Below are 20,646 nucleotides of genomic sequence, written 5' to 3'. Positions count from 1 at the left end.
GTGTCTGGTCTCCCACACTGACCATCAGTGACCATCTTGTCTAGCTCAGGGCTGAGAATGCCGTCCAAGGGTTCCTCTGGGAGGGTTCGAGGTGTCCTCCGGCCAGCCTGAGACTGGGGCGCCAATGGGGAACTGTCTGCCAGGGGCCCAATGTCCAGACCAGCTGTTGAAACACACATAGACATACAAAAACAAATCATAACATGCACACACACACAAAAAAAAAAAACACACACACACACACACACACACACACACACACACACACACACAAAACAACCAACAAAATACCCAACCAAGAACGTGATCATAAATATAGACTTGAAGTGAGAACATGTTTATTGTCTCAACAGCCTGTGGAATGCAATCACAACTAAACAGTGAATGATTACTGCTCCATGGGGTTCCTGTGTTGTTTAAAACAAGTGTTTCTGGAACTGTGAAGAGACAGACAGGTCATATTTAATCTTATTTCCAGTAAAGATGCACAAATACTTGAATGTTTGTGAAGGAAAATATTGCCCTGACCCCTTAGTTACAGTGGTCTTTTGTACTAAATATCTATTAATCTTTTTGAAAAAGAAGGACAGGCAACCTTCAATTTATAAATGGCCAACCCAGTCCGAAAGAAAACCCATATAAACAATCTGGGTTACTACATTGCTATCAAACTTGAATTATGTCAGAACTTGTCAAGATTGCTTCATTACAAAGCATGACTATCAACACAAACAACTGTTCCTACTCTATACTTTCCCTTTCTTCCATACTTTCTTTAACACAAAATTTTCTACAAAACTAAGGATGGTCACAGCCATTAGTTGGCAATATCTGTATTAGAACCACATTGTAACAGCCCATAGAGCATTTAAACCAAACAAATTAGTTTTACAAAAAACGAAGGACATGTATTGCAGAGCTTTTTGTCATCCAGCCACAGAGCCTTTTGTCTCTAAAACTGCTTGGTTCTAAACTGCTCATATCTTGAATGCTAGGTTGTCTTTTTCAGTTTGTTTGTTATCTTGAAGATGTCTTCAATTAGGCAGATATGAATTTGTTATCTTACTTATTTAAAAAAAAAAGTCACAACTGTGAAAGAGTTTAGGAAGCTCATAAACAAAGACTGACACACCATACACATTTGAGTGAATACTGTGCACTGGGTTAGGTAAGCACTAAGCATTTTATGAGTGTTAAAACAATCCGTAATGGTTGAGAAAAGCAAAGTATGATGCAGCTGATATACATGCACACTCAAATAGAGACACACATTATAAGAGAAGAAGAATGCACTAAAGCAAGGGATTAGTAGGCCATAGCACCCTTACCAAAAGGAGGAGGTGAGCTGTCAACCTGGAAGGGGCAAAAATCAAGACCTACAAGAACCCAAAACCAGATAAAATGAGTGAAAAAATAGTGAAGACAGGACAAGCACAACACGCTTCAGACAATGCAAACAAACAAAAGATAAAACCAAAAATGAACAAGAAAGTATTCTTAAAGAATGTGACATTTGAAAATAAATAAATAAATAAAATAAATAAAATAAATAAATAAATTTAAAAAAATCTAAAAAAAAAAAAAAAAAAAAAAAAAAAAATCAGTAAGTGGTGGAAGCAAAATAAACTTGCTGTCTGAGGAAATTTCTGAACCGGGAGGAGAAGATTCTGTAAACCCATGACTAGGTGACTATTAATAAATTCTTAGCACTGTGACTGCCTGTGAGATATGACGCACCAGAGTCATTGCTTGGCTTTCCGAGTATTCCCAAGATGTCTGCGTCAGTGTTCAGAACATCAGATAGATCAACTAATGGTTCCTCAGACGTCTCTGTAGATGGGAAAAAAAAAGGAAGAAACAAAAAAAGAAAGAAAACCAAACTGTCACAAATCATAATTGATGGTGATGTTGAATGGACGTGAGAATGTCATTTGGAACCATTTCATTGGATGCCACATGTATAATTTGGTATGGATTAAACAAGAGAAGAAACTGCACAGTATCTAAACACTGAAATCTACTACATCAAATTGATCTTCCGAGAGTATTATTTAACTGATTAAAGCGACTCTGGCAGAATTACTGCCAAAGATACAAACGGTCATACCTGGATACCAAAGTAAAAACTAAAACGTAATTAAAACTAAAACATGTTGAAGATGGACAACACTGCTCCCCATCTTAAATATCATGGATTCAGTCAATACTGTTGTTCTAGCCTTTGATTCAGATAACTGTGGTTCCTTTGGCCTCAAGCTTTGCATCACTTAATATTGTGAAAAGAAAGTAATGACAGCAAATACACTTTGCATATTTAGTGTCTTACAAATGCATCTCACAATCTTTTCCTTACGAATATACAACTGTCTCTAAAATATAAAGAGAATTTAAAAAAAATTGTAAAATTGTCTGAAGGTCACTGTTGTCAAGGGTACAGTGTTTTATTCGTGAACTGCAAAATAAGCACTTGTCTAAGGTGTCTGATAACTGAAAATGCTGGCCACCTGTCAATGGTAATGCGCTTATATTCCCTTTCTGTATGTTTACAATTCAAATATTCTGCTTCAAGTGGAAGCAAGGATCTATATAAAAAAAAAACTACTGTCTTCTCTATCACTGAAGTAGCACACAAAACCATTTTATTTTTTTAAAACCATAGTATGGTACAAGCCGAGGTCTCAAATTATTTAGGTTTAGCTTTCAATCATTTTAAGTTACTTAAACGTAACTGTTTTACTAACTTGATATTAAGAGCAAAAATTTGAAGACTGTCCATAAAAGAATTCAAGCTCAAGTGTTGTCAGACAGATTTCAAATGTGCTCCTTCGCTAAACAACTACTTGAATGTTTTGTACACTAATACAAAGAACTGAGGAGGTAAAAGAATAATAGGTTTTTGGACTTTAGTTTAACAAGTTGGGGTATTTTAGTAACTGGGAACAAGACCAAAAACAGAACCAGCTATTGGACCCTATCCCTATTCGACTGACACTGATTTGATATGTACCACACAATGTGATGCAATACCATGCAATAGGATGCAATTCAAACACATTTCTAGTTTACTTTTACCGTAGTTTAGCCAGTTGTTGCAGCAAGGACTCTTAAAGCAATAATGAGTCTATAATGGTTTTCTTGTTACAAAGCATGGTTCTCAGTAATAGACTTTTTTTTTTTTACTGTGCATAGATGTTAGTGAGCGGTGAGTTAACAAACTCTGATGGCTGAGGGCTGCACGCCATTTGGCCGTGTGGAAATCTGCTTGAATAAATACAGGTGGGCAGATATGATGTGGAATCTCATCTTGATCACATGCCGATCAAACAGTGACAAGAGGTGTGGCTGAAGCTGTGCTACACTACATGCATATCATAAACAGGCAACAATCATGTTCCGCAAACTTCTAAACATGTTAAACCACCGTTTTTGTTAGCGTGCATGGAGTCTTCATACATGGCAAATTTTTTCTACTTGGATTCAGCCATGACAAGCCATGTGAAAAATGTGTTCACCATCTAATACTGTTATTCTGTTTCAGGCACGTGGCATTTTGTTTTCTGGCTGCGCAACCAGTCATTCAGGTCAGCAAAAGAGGCATGTGACATTTCATGTTAAATTGAAAGAAAGCTCGCGAGAGCAAGAGACAGAGTGAGAGGGCAGGCAAGACAGAGGGAGCTTGCAAAGAAAATTGAAAGTGAAACGCTCACTTTATTAGGTATTTATGGAATGAAATTCTGCATAATTCTTTGGTTCGGCAGTAATGTTGAATGAAACTGCAGATGCAGATTGAGTCTGAACGCTGATTCAGACCACAAATTAACCTTTGACACTAATGTGAAATGCGGTTTAAACATGAGTTCGGTAGACCTGCGTCATACCCATTTACACCTGTATGAAAAGGATTAATACTCTCACTGGGCGATGACATTTGCAGAGATGTGGGGAAAAAAATCCATGGACTAAAAGACACTGTTAGGCTCCAATATAAAGATAAACACAAGATACTCCTTTTGTGTCAGGCTTTTCCAATACCTGTATTGATTCCTTTCCAGCACTGGTCCAATTGAAGCTGCTCTCAGTTATTTAGTAATGTGTATATGTAAAGTAATGTGCATACATACGTGCTGCTGTGGGTCTGGTAGGAAGGGATGTTGCTGAGGCACTGAGCAGAGGGTCTGATGAAGGGTCCAGGAAGCTAGTGGTGGGGTGCTTCCTCTCCACTTGGCTTTGCCCTTCTTCCAGTAGGCCTGTTTCGACCCCCTGCTGCCTGCTCTGCTTGCTTTTGTCCAGCAGGTCCTTTCCAAAGAATGCTTCCTGAACATGACAACACAAAGCACTGGTCACTTCTCTGTGTTGACACTTTCCTTCAAAGACGGTCAGTTTACCTTTCTCGACATCTGTCACTGGAAACACATCACCGTGTCACATAGAAATTATTCTGTGCACATTGAAGGCCCATGAGAACTGACCACAGTGAAACAGAGACGCTCTGAAAGTTACAGTCATGTTGGTGCTTACCTCACTTTTGCCAGCACCTACCTCCCCCAATCACTTACACCCACAAGTCATCTACTATCCTCAACGACATGTAACTGCAGCTCCCTGCTGCACCAAGACATTAAAAGCCCAACATGTTGCTATCTCAATAATTAATGAAATGTGCTTCACTGTGTCGGACCTTTAGGTTAGACTGAATTACCCCCACCCCCCCAATATTCCCTCAACTGTAGTAGGATTAAGAGCTGCACTGACAGCTGCCGGTGGCTTAATGCACATCGCATATCTATGTTTTGGCCAACACAAGGTGACACTGAGATACTAGCTAGAGACAAGGAGCCTTGAAGTCATCGCCAGTTAAGCTTTCATATGTCAATTCACAACCCAGACAGGAGCCATTTAAAGAGCATGATCAGAGACGAGTATCCTCTACTGTGAGTTCCTTTAGGCTGTTCCTCTTTCAAAAAAGCTCACAGAAGGGGCACCGAAGTTCTATAAGTGGTTTCTAGGCAATGTACTTTGGATTCTCAACCTTCCCAAGGGTGAGACAAAATGCATTTTATGAAGATATGGCATGACAAGACCAGACAATCTGTGCGTGTGAATGCCAGGCTTGCATAACAATAAAATAAAATCTGTTTTAATAAATTCAATAATGTTTCTCATAACGAACATGCCCATTAGAGTATCCACTCTTTAAGATGAAATATTCACCATCAGAAAAATGTGGCACCTATGTTGGTAAAATGAACTGTGTTGATTGTTATTAAAGCTAGTTATTCGTAGATACAAAATAGATTTCTAATTAGATCAGTATTTTTTGAACACGGTTAACAGAGACTTACAATATAGCATATTACACTATAAGGTTATATAGAGACTATGCACTGATGTGCTATTATATCCCCACTGTGTTTACACGGATTATAAATTTACTGGCCATATCAAACAGCAAGTGTGGTATTAAAAGTTATAGACCTGCAGATAGGTGGGAAAAGCCTCCTCCAGTTTGGTTTTCTTCTTTCGATAGCGTTTCTTTATTTTTTCTGGGACCTCTGGTCCAGGGGGTGTCTCATCCACAGGAGTATCAGGCAGTGTCTCTGTCCATCCTGCAAAAAAGGAAAAAAACCCATCAGAGTAAACTCCTGTAGTTGTGCTGTAACTTTAAGCTGTTGAAATTAAAAAAACTGACAGCTCAGGGGACAGTCCACTATAATGCAGATGTTTGGATACATTGTTGGTGTACAAACCCTCATCTTTTCCAATAGGATTCTCTGACACAGAGCCAGAGGAATCCTTTCTGCAGAGGGATCGTTTGGCCTTGCCTGGACCTTGGCCTGGACGGCTCCTCTGGCGGACCATGAACCCACCAATGCCTTTTAAGAAGAAATCCGAAATTTTTTTATAAACAAATATATCCATAAAAATACCATTTTGATATCACAGATGTGATATGATTTGAAATATATTAAGTTTTGACTGGTTCTATTAATTGTCTATTGCATTCAGCATGAACACTCAGAAATACTAGATAGAGCCCCCTCTGTACATCAGAGGCCCAAAGCAAGATGGCAGTGCTTTGTAGAGCTACAACGTCGGGCATGTACTGCACCATTTTACGCTTCAGAGGAGCTGTCTCCTTCAATCAGGTGCCCTACCCGGCCGGTACGGTTTCCTCTTCCTCTTCTTGCCGCCGTCGGCCCCCTTGGACTCGTCTTCTGCTGGCTCTCGCTCTAGGCTTGAGTCAGACTTCCCCTCACAATCTATGAGCTCCGCCTCTGCGAGAGGGAGAGAGCATTGATGATGAGTGACAGCCCTGCAGCAGAGAACACCCCAGCCAGGCCCCTCAACACAGCGCCAGGGTCAGTTCTATCTGAACTCCACTCAGTGGCAGGACATTAGCCTGATTGAAATTAAGTTCACCAGTTCCATTACTAAGGACATTCATTTCCAAAAGGGATTTTTTCATATTCTCTTATTTTTTCAATGGCAAGTTACATAATTTTTTTTCAACTCTGACGTAGAGAGAGACTTTTGATAAGGGTAATTATGGGCTAAGCAAATTCTAATACTAATTATTACTAATTAGTAGCATTCCATGCTAATCATCTGCATCTTACAGGAACGGTTTAAGACATTTTTTTTTTTTTTTTTTTAAATGAGGAGTATCGTTTATACAGTGCCAATGTAACATTATGGTCATTTTGGAAGCTGCAGTTTGTGGTGCTGTTGAATTATATTGTGTTATACAAACAGGTATTTCTCTTATTTCATCGATCCATTTTATATCAATGAGGGTGGCTAAATAACAAACACCTTTCTGTATAAGGCAATACAGTTCAACAGCACGACCATCTACATCCCCCAAAATAATCACAGTTGAATCAGCACCTCTCTGAAACAATTTCAATAAAAACTGAACATTACAACCTTAATGAGGGTACGATTTATGCTAGGACTGTTGTATTAGACTGCATTAGTTTTAGCTAGGTGTACCTAATAAACTACCAAATTAGTATATATACACAACATTAAAAGAAATGTGTGATGCAGGCAACATTCTGTTTATGCAGAGCTAATTGTCAAACAGCATTAGGTTTTAGTAATCCTCAGTGTGAACTGCGCAGCTGTATAGTGTTGAAAAACATCAAAACTGAAAAAACCAAGAAACAAACATCCAGCCAGCAGCCAACTGGAAAAATTGGAAAAAGCCAGTATTTATAGTCTACGTCACTGCTCTACTGAAGGTCTCTGATAAACAGTCTTGAGATAAAAGAAGAAGCTTGTGTGAGAAGACAAGCACCTCTGTTGTCTTCTATGTCTTCATCACGAGAGTGTTCTGAGAGGGGGTCTACAGGAGCTTGAAGCACTGCCACACTGTTCTGGTTAATGATTTTTAGCTTCAACTTTGGCTTGGGTTTCCTGCGCCGTGACGCTGTAGCAGACAAGCTCTGGAGCTGGCATAGCCCTGACTCTGTCAAACAAACACCATCCTGGGTATAGGTCCTCGACAGATCTAAAAAGACCAAAAAACTAGAATGAGCATATACTGTATAAAATAAAAAGTCAAATCACCATCTTGTAGAAAGAAAAAAAAACTGTCTTTTGTTACTTATAATTGATCAATTTTGAATCTGTGAACTTACCCATTTCTTTAGCCTTTGTAACAATCTGCGTCATAACTACAGGCTCAATGGCGTCTCTGGCCTTGGTCACAACTGCAGCAGCACAGGGCACACAAAAGCCATTAAAAACAAACAGCAGAAACAGGAGGATTAAATGTCATGGTCGAGCCTATTCACTCTACAGCAGACATACACACAAAAACCCGACTGTGTAAAAAAAACAAATTCACAAGAATCACCGCGCCCCCACCTTTAGTGGTCTTGAAAGCACGGCACATTGTGCAGTCAAAGCTGCTGTCTGCAGCTTTCTCTACATCTTCCTCTGAATGGAGACCCTGACAAGAGGCATGAAACCATCTACAGATAGAGCGAGAAGAGAAATTTTAGATGAGAGCGAATTATATTAAAAAAATAAATAAAGAAATCGTAGAGCCAGGTCCTCTTGAGCTGACAGGTTTTGTAGAAACTCTGCTCACCTGTCACACTGGCGGCACTGCACGATGATGGTGCCTTCACTGTAGTCCACCAGGCAGATGGGGCATGTTGGAAGGCTGGCACAAGGGGCACACTGGGTGTAATTATTCTGCCAATCGCACCTTAAGCCTGGTGTGGTGGCGCCACACTGGGTACAGGACACACACCTGCAGGAGACACGGAGGAGAGAGGTCATTCTACCTAGGTTACTTTAAAGAGGATAACGCAGATTAACTGAGGTGCAAAAATTCAGCCTACTCACTCTACTGTCAACAGGCTGCAAAAATGAAATTATTTCCTGTTCATTTGTACTTTTTAGAAGAATTTTAAGTTCAGTTAATCCCCTCTGCATAAAAATGTTTAAATATTGAAAAATTAAACCTTTTTTTGGGTAAGAAAGAATTACAAAGTGAGATATTTATTGATCTGGAAAAGGGGGAAATTGTGTGGGTAAATTGGCAAAGAGTGGTAAATTGTTGCTTATTATAACAGCAAATAACGTCAGTGTTCAATAATTGTAATTGTTTCATTCTTTTTGTAAACAAATTCAATTCCAATATAAACGATTTCCTGTTTCAAGCAAATTTGGGTGAGGTGATTACTAAGTTACTCACCATTTGCACTTCCAGCTGTCCTTGGGAACATTCTGCAGCGGAGGGTCCAGGCAGTAGGTGTGATAGCTGATGTCACAGTCATCACAGAGCAGCAAGCGGCCAGGATCTGTGGCCTGGCCACAGGCCTCGCACACTGTACACTCCAGACAACGCCAGCCTTTACTCAGCACAACCTTGGTGATCTGTGAAAGTAACAATGAGACATTTATATGTAGGTCTGTGTATGACAGGACGGTATTTCTATTATGTACTCTAACATACTGAATGTGTGTTGTACAAACTCAATAGTAAATGTACCTTTATGCCGACACAGAATGGGTGGTAGCACTGGCCACACTGAGCACAGGCCAAAAGACGGCCCTCTGCACCGAGGCCAAAACTCCCACACACCACACACATGTCCTAAAACGAAGAAAGACATCATGAGTTATCTCGTCTACTAAGACAGTGAGAGTCCCACTTTTGTAATTCCGATTTTCCAGTTGAAATAATTGTATTTTCTGTGCTCAAAAACTAGTCCGCTGCTGTCAGTTTCAGTTTGTCTACAAGCAAAAGTCTGACAACTGCTCAACGTTTAGCTCTCCCCTTATCACATGGGTATCAATATGTTCTGCATATTTATTTATTGCCACTGGCACAATAAGTAATAGGTCATTGTCTATGTTGTTGCTATCCTGAAAGCTAAAGGAAAGAAAATGCTTTCTTTACCCTAAACCTGCAGGGTAAATAAGGACAGTGCAGTTGTCCTATAGCCTATATAAATGTATAGTATAAAAAGTATAAAGTATAAATGTGCATAAAATGCAAGCATCTTGAATTGCAAGGTTTAAGGAATAGAGGATGCTTTTTGGAAACATTGGCCTTTTAAGATCTTTCTTTTTTTTTTTTTAAACCAGGATAATTGAGTGAGACCTTTTCAGCCCCTGCTTCACACTCACATTCCCAGCTGAGAGCCAAACAGAACAGTCTTTTGAGCACTGACCGGTTTCACTTGAATCATTCAGGGGTAGGTGCCTTGATAAGCAGCACCGCCGCTGTATTGTTTAATTGCTTAGTCACTTTATATGAACAATTACTCTGCAAAAATATGAGATTTTAAACCTCTGAATTGCTATCCCACACTGGTAACTTCACAGTTACTGTTGTCTCTAAAACCTTGGTGAATATTTGACAGTTGTCATCAGTCACTTATTGTTAACAGAATTAAATTCGGCACAAGAGCATTACTTTGGGGCAGAAAGTAAGAGACAGTGAAATTTCAATATGATCCTGTGTTATATAATCCACTGCATTTCCTGCAGGCAGTTGGCAGTATCTCCACAGGAATTAATGATCTCCAGTGGGAGAGGTCTTTAAGCACAGATTTAATTTCAGCAATCTAACTGAATGGAGAAATGCATGGATCAGGATTTAAAATGAAATACATCAGCAGCACACACTTAAGAATTCAAACAAACAAACAAACAAACACCTGTTTTAGTGTGAAACTGTCATTGCTGGAGAATATGACCACTGTGTTATGCATGGCATTCTCCTCCTCCTCCTTGACTGTGTATGGTGTTTCTATTGTGGTGACCTGAATATCGGGAAAGAATACACAAAATAAACAAACAAAACATAGTATGATGGCATAAGCAGTATCATCTTTTCTCACTAGAAAGCTGATACAAGTTAACTTGACTAATTAGGATACACATGCTATAGTGGATTAGTTATTATCAGCTATTACTATCTATTATTCACAACTGCTGAGTCAATTTTTGGCGGTATTGAGGAACTGGTCCTTTGGAAATGTGTAACCTATAACATGAAATGAAACTAGTAGTTTTCTCTGTCATTAATATTAATTGTGCTTATAGTACATCATCCATGTTTTTAGCTGGAGGGAATACAAATAATGATTTGCATATAGTGTAATGTTTGCTAAAGATGTCGAGTTGTCATCCAGCTGACTGCACATACCCCAGGGTTGATACTGGGACTCGCTCCATTCTTGCCCCTGGCCCTGCCTCGTCCAGCTCTACCTGACAGACCGGCCCCTCTGGGCCTCCTCCTCCCGGGGAAGCCTGAGCCTCGTCCCTGTGGAAGTAAGACAAAAATCAGACCAGACAATGACCACTCCTTATCTTACAAACTAAAATGGATATATGCAAACTTCAGTTGTTTGTAAAAGTTTTTTTCCCCTCTCACGCATGCTGAATCACTCAAGTCACGGCTAGCTCAGCAATCAAGATTTCAAAGGTTTGCTGGGAACCTTTCACCACTCCCAGCTCAGTTCTAGACAGGTAATATCATTCTGTGGTGTTGTTTGTATGGATGTAAGCTACTACTGCAAGTACAGCAGGCATGATAAGTGATTTACTTAATACACTGAAGTAGTTATGTAAATGCTCAACGAGAAGGAAGAAAAAAAAAAAAAAAAGGAAAAAAAAAAAATCAACCTGATTCTTTACATTTTCATAGTTCATGGAGCTGACTGTTATTTGAGAGATGCAATACAAATTCTGCCAGACAGCCAGCAAATGATAGAGCTGAGAAAAGGCCTCTGAGCTGTTGTTCTGGCAATGCAATTCCACTGTGCCTATGTACAGGAGGCCTCTGCCTGATCATGACTGTCAAACTTAAGTTTGACTGAACCTTCCAGCCCCTTCCCCAAAATCCCTTCCCATTTACCTCACATTTGGCCCTGATTCCAAACTGAGGCCCCTCCCATCCACACACTGTATTATGGTGTTTAACCTGGACTGGAACCCTGCCGCAGCATACAAATTAACCCACATGCAGCTTTGCTATGAGTAATGACTGTCACCATGGTAACCAACTGCCACAGACTTACCGCTAAGACAAAATCAAAGAAGAAGAAAAAAAATAATTTTATATTTATATATATAATACTTGAACAGGTTTGATAAGAAAGAAAAGAAGACAGCACAGCATAGTGCATAGTTGACAAATAGGAAACGGGACAAATTCATTTATTAGTAAAAAAATTATCACCCAAACATTTGTATAAACTGTGTAAAGTCTTTCGGCACCATACCCTTGATCTCTCAATTCAACTGCAAAGCCAGCAAAACCCATAATCATCATAGCCATCTTTCAGTTCTACTTAATAAAGTCAGTAGCTTAGCCATTGGTCTCTGAATCTCCTCCCCTCACGGTAAGGTGGTGGTAATTGTTAGTGTAGGCTACGAAATACATCACAGTGACATTCAGGAACACTCAGGGAGTGTGTGTCACTAGGGTAAACAGAGGGCTAACAGAGGGCAGCTGCTGCCCTGCTGTCTTTGGTGAGCCACAGTATTTACCACTCTGATGCTCCAGCCGGGACTGCCAGAGGACTGCCTGGTCTTTGGAACGTCCCACCCCTCTGGCTGGTCTGGCGACCAGGACAAGGGGGAGCTCACACTGCTATGGGGGCTCCATGCACCCTAAGGTAAGGGGGGGCGGGTGAGAGAGTGAGAGAGAGGGAGGGAGGAGGGCGACAAAATGCAGCAACTTAAAAACAAAGCCAGCGAAGAAACAAAACGTACAAAGAAAGATGTTAGAGAGATGTAGTGAGCTTCTAATGCAGCTATTTGCGAACTATTAAATACAAATCCATCTATGCAGAGCTACAGCATGAGAGAGCATCAGCTGTGCCAAAAAATGAACAGTTGAAGTTATTAGGTTACATTCTGTGTTAAAGCCAATCCTTAGGGTTTTCATGCATATGAGTTAGAGAGGCATGTTTCTAAAAAAAATTTTGTAAAGGCAAAACTAAAGAGTACAATTGCGTTAGTTGCATTTCACACGGCAGAATCTGCCAGGGCATCATGGCACCATGCAGCAGGAGAAGAGGCCCTGTAACCTCTCGCCATGACAACGGTGTATGTTTGGCATGTTGACAAAACAAGAGGAATTGCATCAGCATGGCAGCACATGAACCCATCAGACAAAAGCTTGCTGGACTAAAGAGGAGCAACATTCAAATTTCTGGAATAGATTTCCCCAGGCATTGTGTAACTAATTAGTTTGAGCCATATAATGTTTATTTAGGAGATGGGATATATCTGGGGGAAAAAAAAAGGTACATTTCGCAAACTAAATTAGTCTATCCACACCAGCATCATTCATAATATATTATAGCCATCGGTGTGATTCAATTCCCATTATTATTTGTCTAGGAGAGTCTACGTTCTGTGTCAGTGACAGTCTATTATAATTGATTTGTTTGAGCGACACTGAGACACTAATATTGGGAAGTTTTTTCACAGCCACAAGTGACCCACTGCAGCTGATGGTGTAATATGGAGATAAGTAGGACATGGTAACGGTAATGGTCACTGTAATTTGTGAACTGGTGAATGCTCATCCTCAATGGGACAGCAAAGTGGCACCTTTGTAACACAGACATGAGATGAACAGACTTATGATAATGTCGCTGAGGTGGAATATGGTGAGGACTGTCATTAAAAATTTGTTTCACCCACAAAAAAACAACAGTTCCTAATGGAAATAATACAATACTTCAACTGCACTCTGTGTGAACACCGTAACTAACCAGTGTGTAACATGTGAAGAGGGCACAGGGAGTTGAGAGAGAGCATCATTTGCCATGCTGTCCTCTTGCTATGATTGTATAGAGTACTGCAAGGTATAACTTGACGTAGAAAAAATTCAAAACATAACTGAAAAACCGTACAAGCTGCTTTAACCAACTCAGTGGCACCAAACAAAAAAAATCCAAAAAACAAATCCACCTTAATAGAGCAGAGCCCACAGGACACATGTCATTGAAGTACACTATATATGAGCACCGTAATTGGGCAGGACAGTCAAAAACCATCCAGACAGTGACACAAAGGTGACACTGATCCTTTGGGGCATAACATCGAGCTTCCTACCTGTTTCACCCGTGGCCTCCCAGGAGAAAACTTCCTCTTGGTGATAGCTGGCTTTCCCATTCCAATCTTTGGGGTGAGTGGTATGAGGGTGGTGGTGGGCATCACACTGCTGTGGTCACCCAGTGAAGGTAGGATCTGGGTCTGCAGTGGTTCTCTTGGAGATGTCCCTCGGAGGAGAGGGGAGGAGTGGGAAGGAGAGGAAACCATTTCAGGCAACCTCTCCACCGACGTCTTCAGGGGTTTCTCCTCTGAAGACAGGCTGGGAAATGACAGATTAGGCTTGCTCTCTGGTGTAGTGTCCATCTCCTCTGGTGTACTTGAAGCTGAGGGCTTAACAGTCTCTGCCAGATTCATTTGAAAAATACCCTCCCTCCTCTCCTTGTTAAGTTCTTTTGGAGCAGTTTCCAGAAAAGATGCCCTGACTACATCCATACTCGAAGGCTGGGGTAGTGAGACTTCCATTGGTTGGTCCTTGAAAGGTACTGATGCAGTACTTGGTTCTTTGGTGGCTGAGATGATGGCCTTAAAATCCTTTGTGCTGGGGTTGGCCATACCCTGTTCAGGGCAGGCCTCTGTCTTTGCTGGTTTGATTTGTAATGCGGTGTCCTGTGGCGCCTCTGTAGAGAGCTGGGCTGGAAAAGACTCCAAGTCCTGGCTGGGAGTCGTTGAAGATGCAGGACTCTCTGTAGATGTAAGCTGGGTTCTTGCTGCTGGTTTTGTTTCTGTAGGAGGAAATAAACAGTGGTCAGAAGAACCTATTTGGATATATTAAAATCATGCACATTATTAACAGATGAAAAAGGATAAAAGTGGGAACCAATATAATGTTAAGCTAATGGATTTCAAGTGATCAGCATCACTAAAGAAATTTTAATGTCATTAATGTAAGTGACATATGGATTTGGTGGGGGGACTCCAAGTCAATAGCCTTGTCTTGTCTGTAAACAATGTTTACACGACATTTTAGCAGTCTGAATAAAGCATAAGCATTACATTTTAAAAAAAAATTTACAACATAAATCACTGTTATATTAATACAAATTAATATGAGGTTACACGATGCAGATTAAATACTAAACAAGCTGTGTGTACAAACCTGGTTTTAATTCTGTGAGGATTTTTTTGACGGAAGGTTCAGTAACTTGCCTCTCAACGTCTGCTTCCACTGAGACTTCTAAAAAGATATATTTAAAAAAATTATATATTAAAAATATGAATGTTTGATTTTGCATAGAGAAATTAAGGTGAAGAGAAAGAACACATTAAGATAAAGTTGTACGGTAATAAAGAAATAAAGAGCATACAGAACTGTCAAGGTTGGATTGAGAGAGAGAGAGAGATTTCTGCTTACATCATTTCAATTAAACCATATATTTAGAGCTGCAACTAATGATTTTATGTTGCTATCAATTAATCTGCTGAGTAATTTTTCTTATTAATCATTTAGTCTATGAAACATCAGAAAAGTCAGTCTTCTTTTGTTTGACTGTATGTCTGAATAAACCAAATATATTTGGTCTACAATGGTATGGGATAGAGAAAAGTAGGAAATCCCCTCATTTGGGAGGGAATTACATTATATTTGTTTGAAAAATGACTAAAATGATCAATTCAAATCAATAGTTGATTATCTTTCTGTCAATTGACTGATTAGTCGACTAATCGCTTAGCTCTACATCCATTATTTAAACAAGACTAGGTCAAAACCTAGTATATGGCTGGACTGTGTATGGTCAATCTGCAAAATTTAGGACGTAGTTGAAAACTTGTGGAACCACTGTAAACAACTACTTTTAATGGAAAGTAGCCAAAGCGTACTTGAGGTCCAGCCAAGAAAAAATAAGAAAAGGTAAAACAAACTACACTCTACTATTGTGTGAATCCTTAAGTTGTGGCAAAAATGTGAATATCTTCTCCCTCTAGTAAAACCACTGAGTGTTTTTTCGATAAAAAAGGTGAACATAGGAAGTTTTCTTTATAATCTTTTGATTTAACATATAAAACTATTTATTGTAGATCAACCGAGTATCTCTTGGAGAAAAAAGGAATTTAAATGGTTCTACATTAGTGCAAGTAAAAAAAGATTAGGCATTTTATAGGGATGTAACATTATTTTGCTGTTCAGACCTAATGAACCTTCGCATGAGCCTTGAAATGGCAGTGACAGAAGTGTTACTGGAAGAGGGTGGCTTTCGAGTTACAAGGAGTCACAATGCATAAAAAGACAATGAAACAAGCTTGTATCAGGCTACATTTAGTTTTAATATAGTGTCTCCTACCCTCCCTCTCTTTGGTTTTGTAGTGTCTCCTATCTCTCTCCATTTGGTTTTGTATCAAAAGACATCAATGTATTTGACTAGTCTGGTATGAATAGAACTAGTCATTCCTGGCTATCAGACATCCACACGCCGCGCCAATATTCTGCCAGACAGCCTCTGACAGTACAGATAGCCTAGTCTTAACGAGGAACCCACCATTTCAATCCACAAGTTCCCATGTCACACTGATCCTGACACACAAATGCACCTGCTAAGCATCTCTGCCAGGGAAGGGAGTAACCATGACAACCAACATCCCAGGGTCTGTGTGCTCTGGGCTCATGACTGTGCAGCTTGCAGGTGCTCATCCGGTGCCGATGCCAGAAAGTCAATTAGGAGATGGGCTTCCAACCATCTCCAGCCTTCAACTATTGACCAAGCTGAACACACGTTCTCATTCATATTAAAATCCTGCTTCCTATATCTCTTACAGTGAATAAGGTGATGGTTTAGACAAATACTTGGCTTTGATTAATGCAGTAGAGGCCTTAAGTCAGGTCTAACTTGCCCCCACAGAATGGATCTAATAGCATCTGTCAGTTGAGTCGCGGTAAGCCTGCTGTTAAACCCTGAGTGGTGGAGAATCCTGGCATGTGATAAACAGCTCTCGTTAATGACTTTAATTACATTACCTATATGGGCGGGTTGGCAGCAAAGAGAGGGAAAGTCAGGATCTATCTATATCTATCTATATCTATATATATCTGTCTATCTCTATATCTATATATAGATATGAACAGTATATACCTCAGTAATTTTTCAAATTATCAAAATAAATTCCTTTCTCTTATTTGGGGCTGGAATATTAAATACACTGTAAAAAACTAAATAAAATGAAAATTTTATCAGTCAAAAGGCTACAACCTACAACCCCCACTCCCCCCAAAAAGCTAGTTAAAAAGCAAGCTGTGTGAGCAGTCATGAATGAACCAGTGTAGCTCCAAGGCAGGTTTGCAGACAGGGGATCTGATATCATCACCATCATGCTACTCCAACCCAATTTCTACTGCCACCGGAGTCTGCTGTCTAGACAAGAGTGGGCAGCCTAGCTACCACCAGCATCCCCAGCTCACCGTTTTTTCCCCTGATACAGCGCTTCACTGCCGGCACACTTCACGTGATCCAGAGTGGAGGTGCAGCCCTGAACTTCAGACAAGCAGTTACCAGCATCATGTACCACAACAAATAATAGAAACCCTCTGACCAGCAAAAACAAAAGAGCGATATTATCTGCTACTAAATGCTCTTTATCTAGAGATGCTCATAAAAAATTTTTTTGATGTCAAGGTCAAGTCTAAATACTCTTTAAGTTTAAGTCAAGTCAAAACTTTGGGAGTTAAGGAACCATAATTACAGTTACTTTAAACAACACAATTCTTGTGTTCAGCCCAAGGTGTTTGAAGTCCCTGAAGCCATAAGTCATAAGTGTGTAACAAACACACCTTGTTGTGACTTGATTTACTGTCACACACCTGTTGCTGGCAAGCACACACACAGCAATACAAAAGAGGATTATAATAAACAAAACTTTGTTTCGGCAGACATGGTCAGAGAGCCGTAGCAACCTCTCCCTCTGTTATATAGTATTAACAAATCTGGCCTAGTCTGGGATTCAAACTGAGAATCAAATGTTAAGTTCAGTTACACTAGTATTAGCAGTCAACTCGAGCAACCATCTCTGCCTCAAGCTGCACCGTTTAGTATCAATTTGCTATGAATTAAAATAAGAATTAAAATAAAATAAGCACTCAAGTATCAGTTTCTCAGTCAAATTGATGGGCAGCACATACTACCTCCCCAGGAGAAGGAAGCGAGAAACAAAGTACTTTGAATTATCAACACACAGAATTACAAAGACAATGGAGTTGCTTTAATCTGCCGCTAGTTGGACACCATCTGCTTATTGGCGAGTCTTCCGAAAATGTTCCAAATAAAAGACAAATAAGAGAGTCCTTTTTCTCTCCAAACAACTCTCTTCTCAATCCTTTCATCTGCAACAACTGTGACTTTCAAAAACTTCATCAGCGCTGACACTACAGCCCAGTTGGTGTTGCATAGCCAAAACTTTCAACTGCTTCTGCACGGCTAGAGGCTGAGTCAATGAACCTTCAACTACAAAGATTGTCTTTCATTTTCAATCATATACCCTGGTGCTTGTGTGGAATGGTTTCGCATATATCAAAAGAGTTACATTACTTGGCTTGTCCTTGCAATAACAAGACATGATTAATATGGTGATAAAACAGATTAGATTCCCAGGAGTGTCACTTGGGAATAGAGGAAAATAAAGACTTCAAGATTAAAAAAAAAAAAAAAAAAAAAAAAAACAAGAGACAAGAAACGAGAGCAGAGCAGTTATCTTCCTGTGTATAATCTAACCTTTTTGGAACAAAGACCCACCGGGTTTCTGGGCTGACGTGGCCAGCTTCTCCTCCTGGACAGTAGCCTGAACAGGCTCTGGATCTGAGTGCAATGGAACATCGAGTAATTCCGGTTTGGGGTCATTGTGCATTTCAGGAGGCAGCTGAGTGCCAGGTTCTGAGTCCGTGTGCTTTTGAGCCAGCTGTAGGCTAGTCTCAGAGTCTGTGTGCATGGAGGCAGGCTGAGGGCTGAGCTCTGGGCCAGTATCCATATCCTCTGCCTGTAGCGCCTGCTCTGCAGCAGGAGACCTGCAGTTGGAACAGACATAGTCCTCTCTAGGGTGGATTTCTGCTTGGCCTGAGTTCTGACGCTCGCATTCAAGGTGTAGCCATCTGAAAGGAGTGCAAAAGTATTTAAGGGATTGTTTGACAGATCTCTGTGGAATCCTAAAATGTGACATAATTATTACTGTTTTTCCTAGTGTTTCCTTAGTGTTATTTGAAACATTATTTTCCTACAGGAATAAAATAAGCGCAAAAACAAGAGTGTCACATTCATTATTAGATATTAAAGTTATAAACAAATGTTCATTACCTTTTACAAGTTTGGCAGAATAGTAAGTCTTTGTGATGCTCAGGGTCCAGGATGCAAGTACACGCAGGACAGCACAGAGCAGGGTCCTGGTTTTGGACGCAGTTCTCACACAGCAGGCTGGTGTGGTGCCACTGCCCGCTGGTTCGTGTTCCACATTGGATGCAAACTCTGCAGTTCTGAGGAGCAAGGTAGGCTTTCTCAGTTCTAAGACATTCAAAGTCATTCAGAGCCAACACAGTACAAGTAACAGTGTTTCTGCCATACAGATTTGGCGATTCAGTCATGGAATGGGAAACAAGTATGAAACCTGTCCAGGCCCACAGTGAGTGTGTGTATATTTAAGATCATGACTCTTTTCTGGCAAAATTATTGGGCAGAGCTAAGGAATAAGACAAAAAAACTAGAATTACCGCCTCGCGGTTGTATGCCTCCTTCAACCAGTCAAGATGCAGGAAATATGGTCACAATATACCCTTCTGTTCCTGGGTTATGGCATTGAATAGCAGCCAGAAAATGTTTTTGCAGTACAATATGATGTCCCAGTAAAGTTGATCTTTAACCTTTTGGATATAAAATGTCATCACTTCATCATTTCATCCTATTGGACATTTGTTTGATATTTTGTCAGAATTGGCGTTGGAAATCTTCAGTTATGGTCAAAAAATGTTTTTGAGACAGTGACCTTGACCTTTAACCACCAAATTCTAATCAGTTCATCTTTGTGTCCATTTGGATGTTTTTGCCAAATCTGAAAAATTCCCTCAGGCATTTCCTGAGACATCGCATTCACGAGAATGGGACGGTCAACTCAAAAACGTAATGCCTCCGGCTAGCTCTGTCGCTGGCATAAAGGCATAAAAAAAATAACATCAGTATTTTCAGAGCTTGATGAAATTGATTTACAAGGCAGTTTTTTTTTTTTTTTTTTTTTTTTAATCAAAAGTATCATCTAGAGTTGCTAATTCTGAGTAGATGCCATTATACTTTCACAGAACCGTACACGTATTCTATTATTGAACATTAGTTAGAATTATTTAAGTCTTAAATGTAATTTAACAATTTTTGAGATTAAAAATTATAAAAGACTTTTAAAACGCTGGCATCAAAATATTCAGGTTCCTTCTGCCTAGCTGCAATGATGCTGAAACATAGTCTTACAATGTTAGAAATGGTCGTCACTTGAAATCTAAGCAAACATGGAGCTAATTGCCAATTCCATTTTATATATTTTGTTTTTTTTTGTGTAGGCAACTTACAAAAGTCCTACTGCTTTTCAAAATACCATTAGCAGTTTTATTGAGCACAGTGTTGTGAGCAACATAACTGCAAAGTCGCACAAGCAGATAAATACCAGCCAGCATGTTGGATGAAATATCCACACTGACAGCATGCATCAGCAAGCAGAGCTGCTTTGGGTTAAAAAAAAAAAAAATGGTCATTTGGCTTCTCTCAACAGCATGCCTCTTAAGTGCTGCTGTTCATTTAAATGGCACTTGGACTTCAGTATTTTGCTCATGCTGGGAATGAAAAGAGGCTGCCAGAAACCTTTGTGCTAAAACTGTAAAGACACTTCTTTTCACACACAAAATATCATAACTTATTCAGCTATCCGTCATAATTTAATAGGTTTATAAATTTTTAATGTAGGGCTACTTTAGGCAAAACATACTCTAAACACCTGTATTATGAATGCAAAACTTGCAAAATATCATAAAAACAATACTTTGGGGGTTGTTACATACTCAATACTAAAGCAATCTCATTTGGATCTGGAAAA

General features: G+C 39.8%; 1 protein-coding gene across 5 annotated transcripts in view; it reads right to left on the bottom strand.

Annotated features, from left to right (window-relative positions):
- kmt2cb (lysine (K)-specific methyltransferase 2Cb) overlaps positions 1–20,646 on the bottom strand; it is a 64,406-nt gene that overhangs the window by 22,612 nt on the left and 21,148 nt on the right. For 2 of the 5 annotated variants that reach the window (XM_040144022.1, XM_040144025.1), the window contains exons 11-30: positions 18,870–19,045; positions 18,294–18,667; positions 14,693–14,770; positions 13,597–14,318; positions 12,019–12,141; positions 10,673–10,789; positions 10,182–10,286; positions 9,008–9,112; positions 8,711–8,892; positions 8,099–8,263; positions 7,873–7,979; positions 7,644–7,715; positions 7,301–7,513; positions 6,156–6,275; positions 5,748–5,873; positions 5,476–5,606; positions 4,122–4,314; positions 1,738–1,830; positions 1,329–1,376; positions 23–163 (exon numbers count right to left, since the gene is read on the bottom strand). In XM_040144022.1, coding sequence (XP_039999956.1) covers positions 23–163; positions 1,329–1,376; positions 1,738–1,830; positions 4,122–4,314; positions 5,476–5,606; positions 5,748–5,873; positions 6,156–6,275; positions 7,301–7,513; positions 7,644–7,715; positions 7,873–7,979; positions 8,099–8,263; positions 8,711–8,892; positions 9,008–9,112; positions 10,182–10,286; positions 10,673–10,789; positions 12,019–12,141; positions 13,597–14,318; positions 14,693–14,770; positions 18,294–18,667; positions 18,870–19,045 — 3,391 coding nt within the window. The remainder of the gene's footprint in view (positions 1–22; positions 164–1,328; positions 1,377–1,737; positions 1,831–4,121; positions 4,315–5,475; positions 5,607–5,747; positions 5,874–6,155; positions 6,276–7,300; positions 7,514–7,643; positions 7,716–7,872; positions 7,980–8,098; positions 8,264–8,710; positions 8,893–9,007; positions 9,113–10,181; positions 10,287–10,672; positions 10,790–12,018; positions 12,142–13,596; positions 14,319–14,692; positions 14,771–18,293; positions 18,668–18,869; positions 19,046–20,646) is intronic. The other 3 variants (XM_040144023.1, XM_040144024.1, XM_040144026.1) reach the window with 3 other exon arrangements.

The sequence above is a fragment of the Xiphias gladius genome, chromosome 14 (assembly GCF_016859285.1).
Source record: "Xiphias gladius isolate SHS-SW01 ecotype Sanya breed wild chromosome 14, ASM1685928v1, whole genome shotgun sequence".
NCBI classification, from domain to species: Eukaryota; Metazoa; Chordata; class Actinopteri; order Istiophoriformes; family Xiphiidae; genus Xiphias; species Xiphias gladius.
Note: the sequence above shows the minus strand (reverse complement) of the source record. Positions and strands in the feature narration are given on the sequence as shown.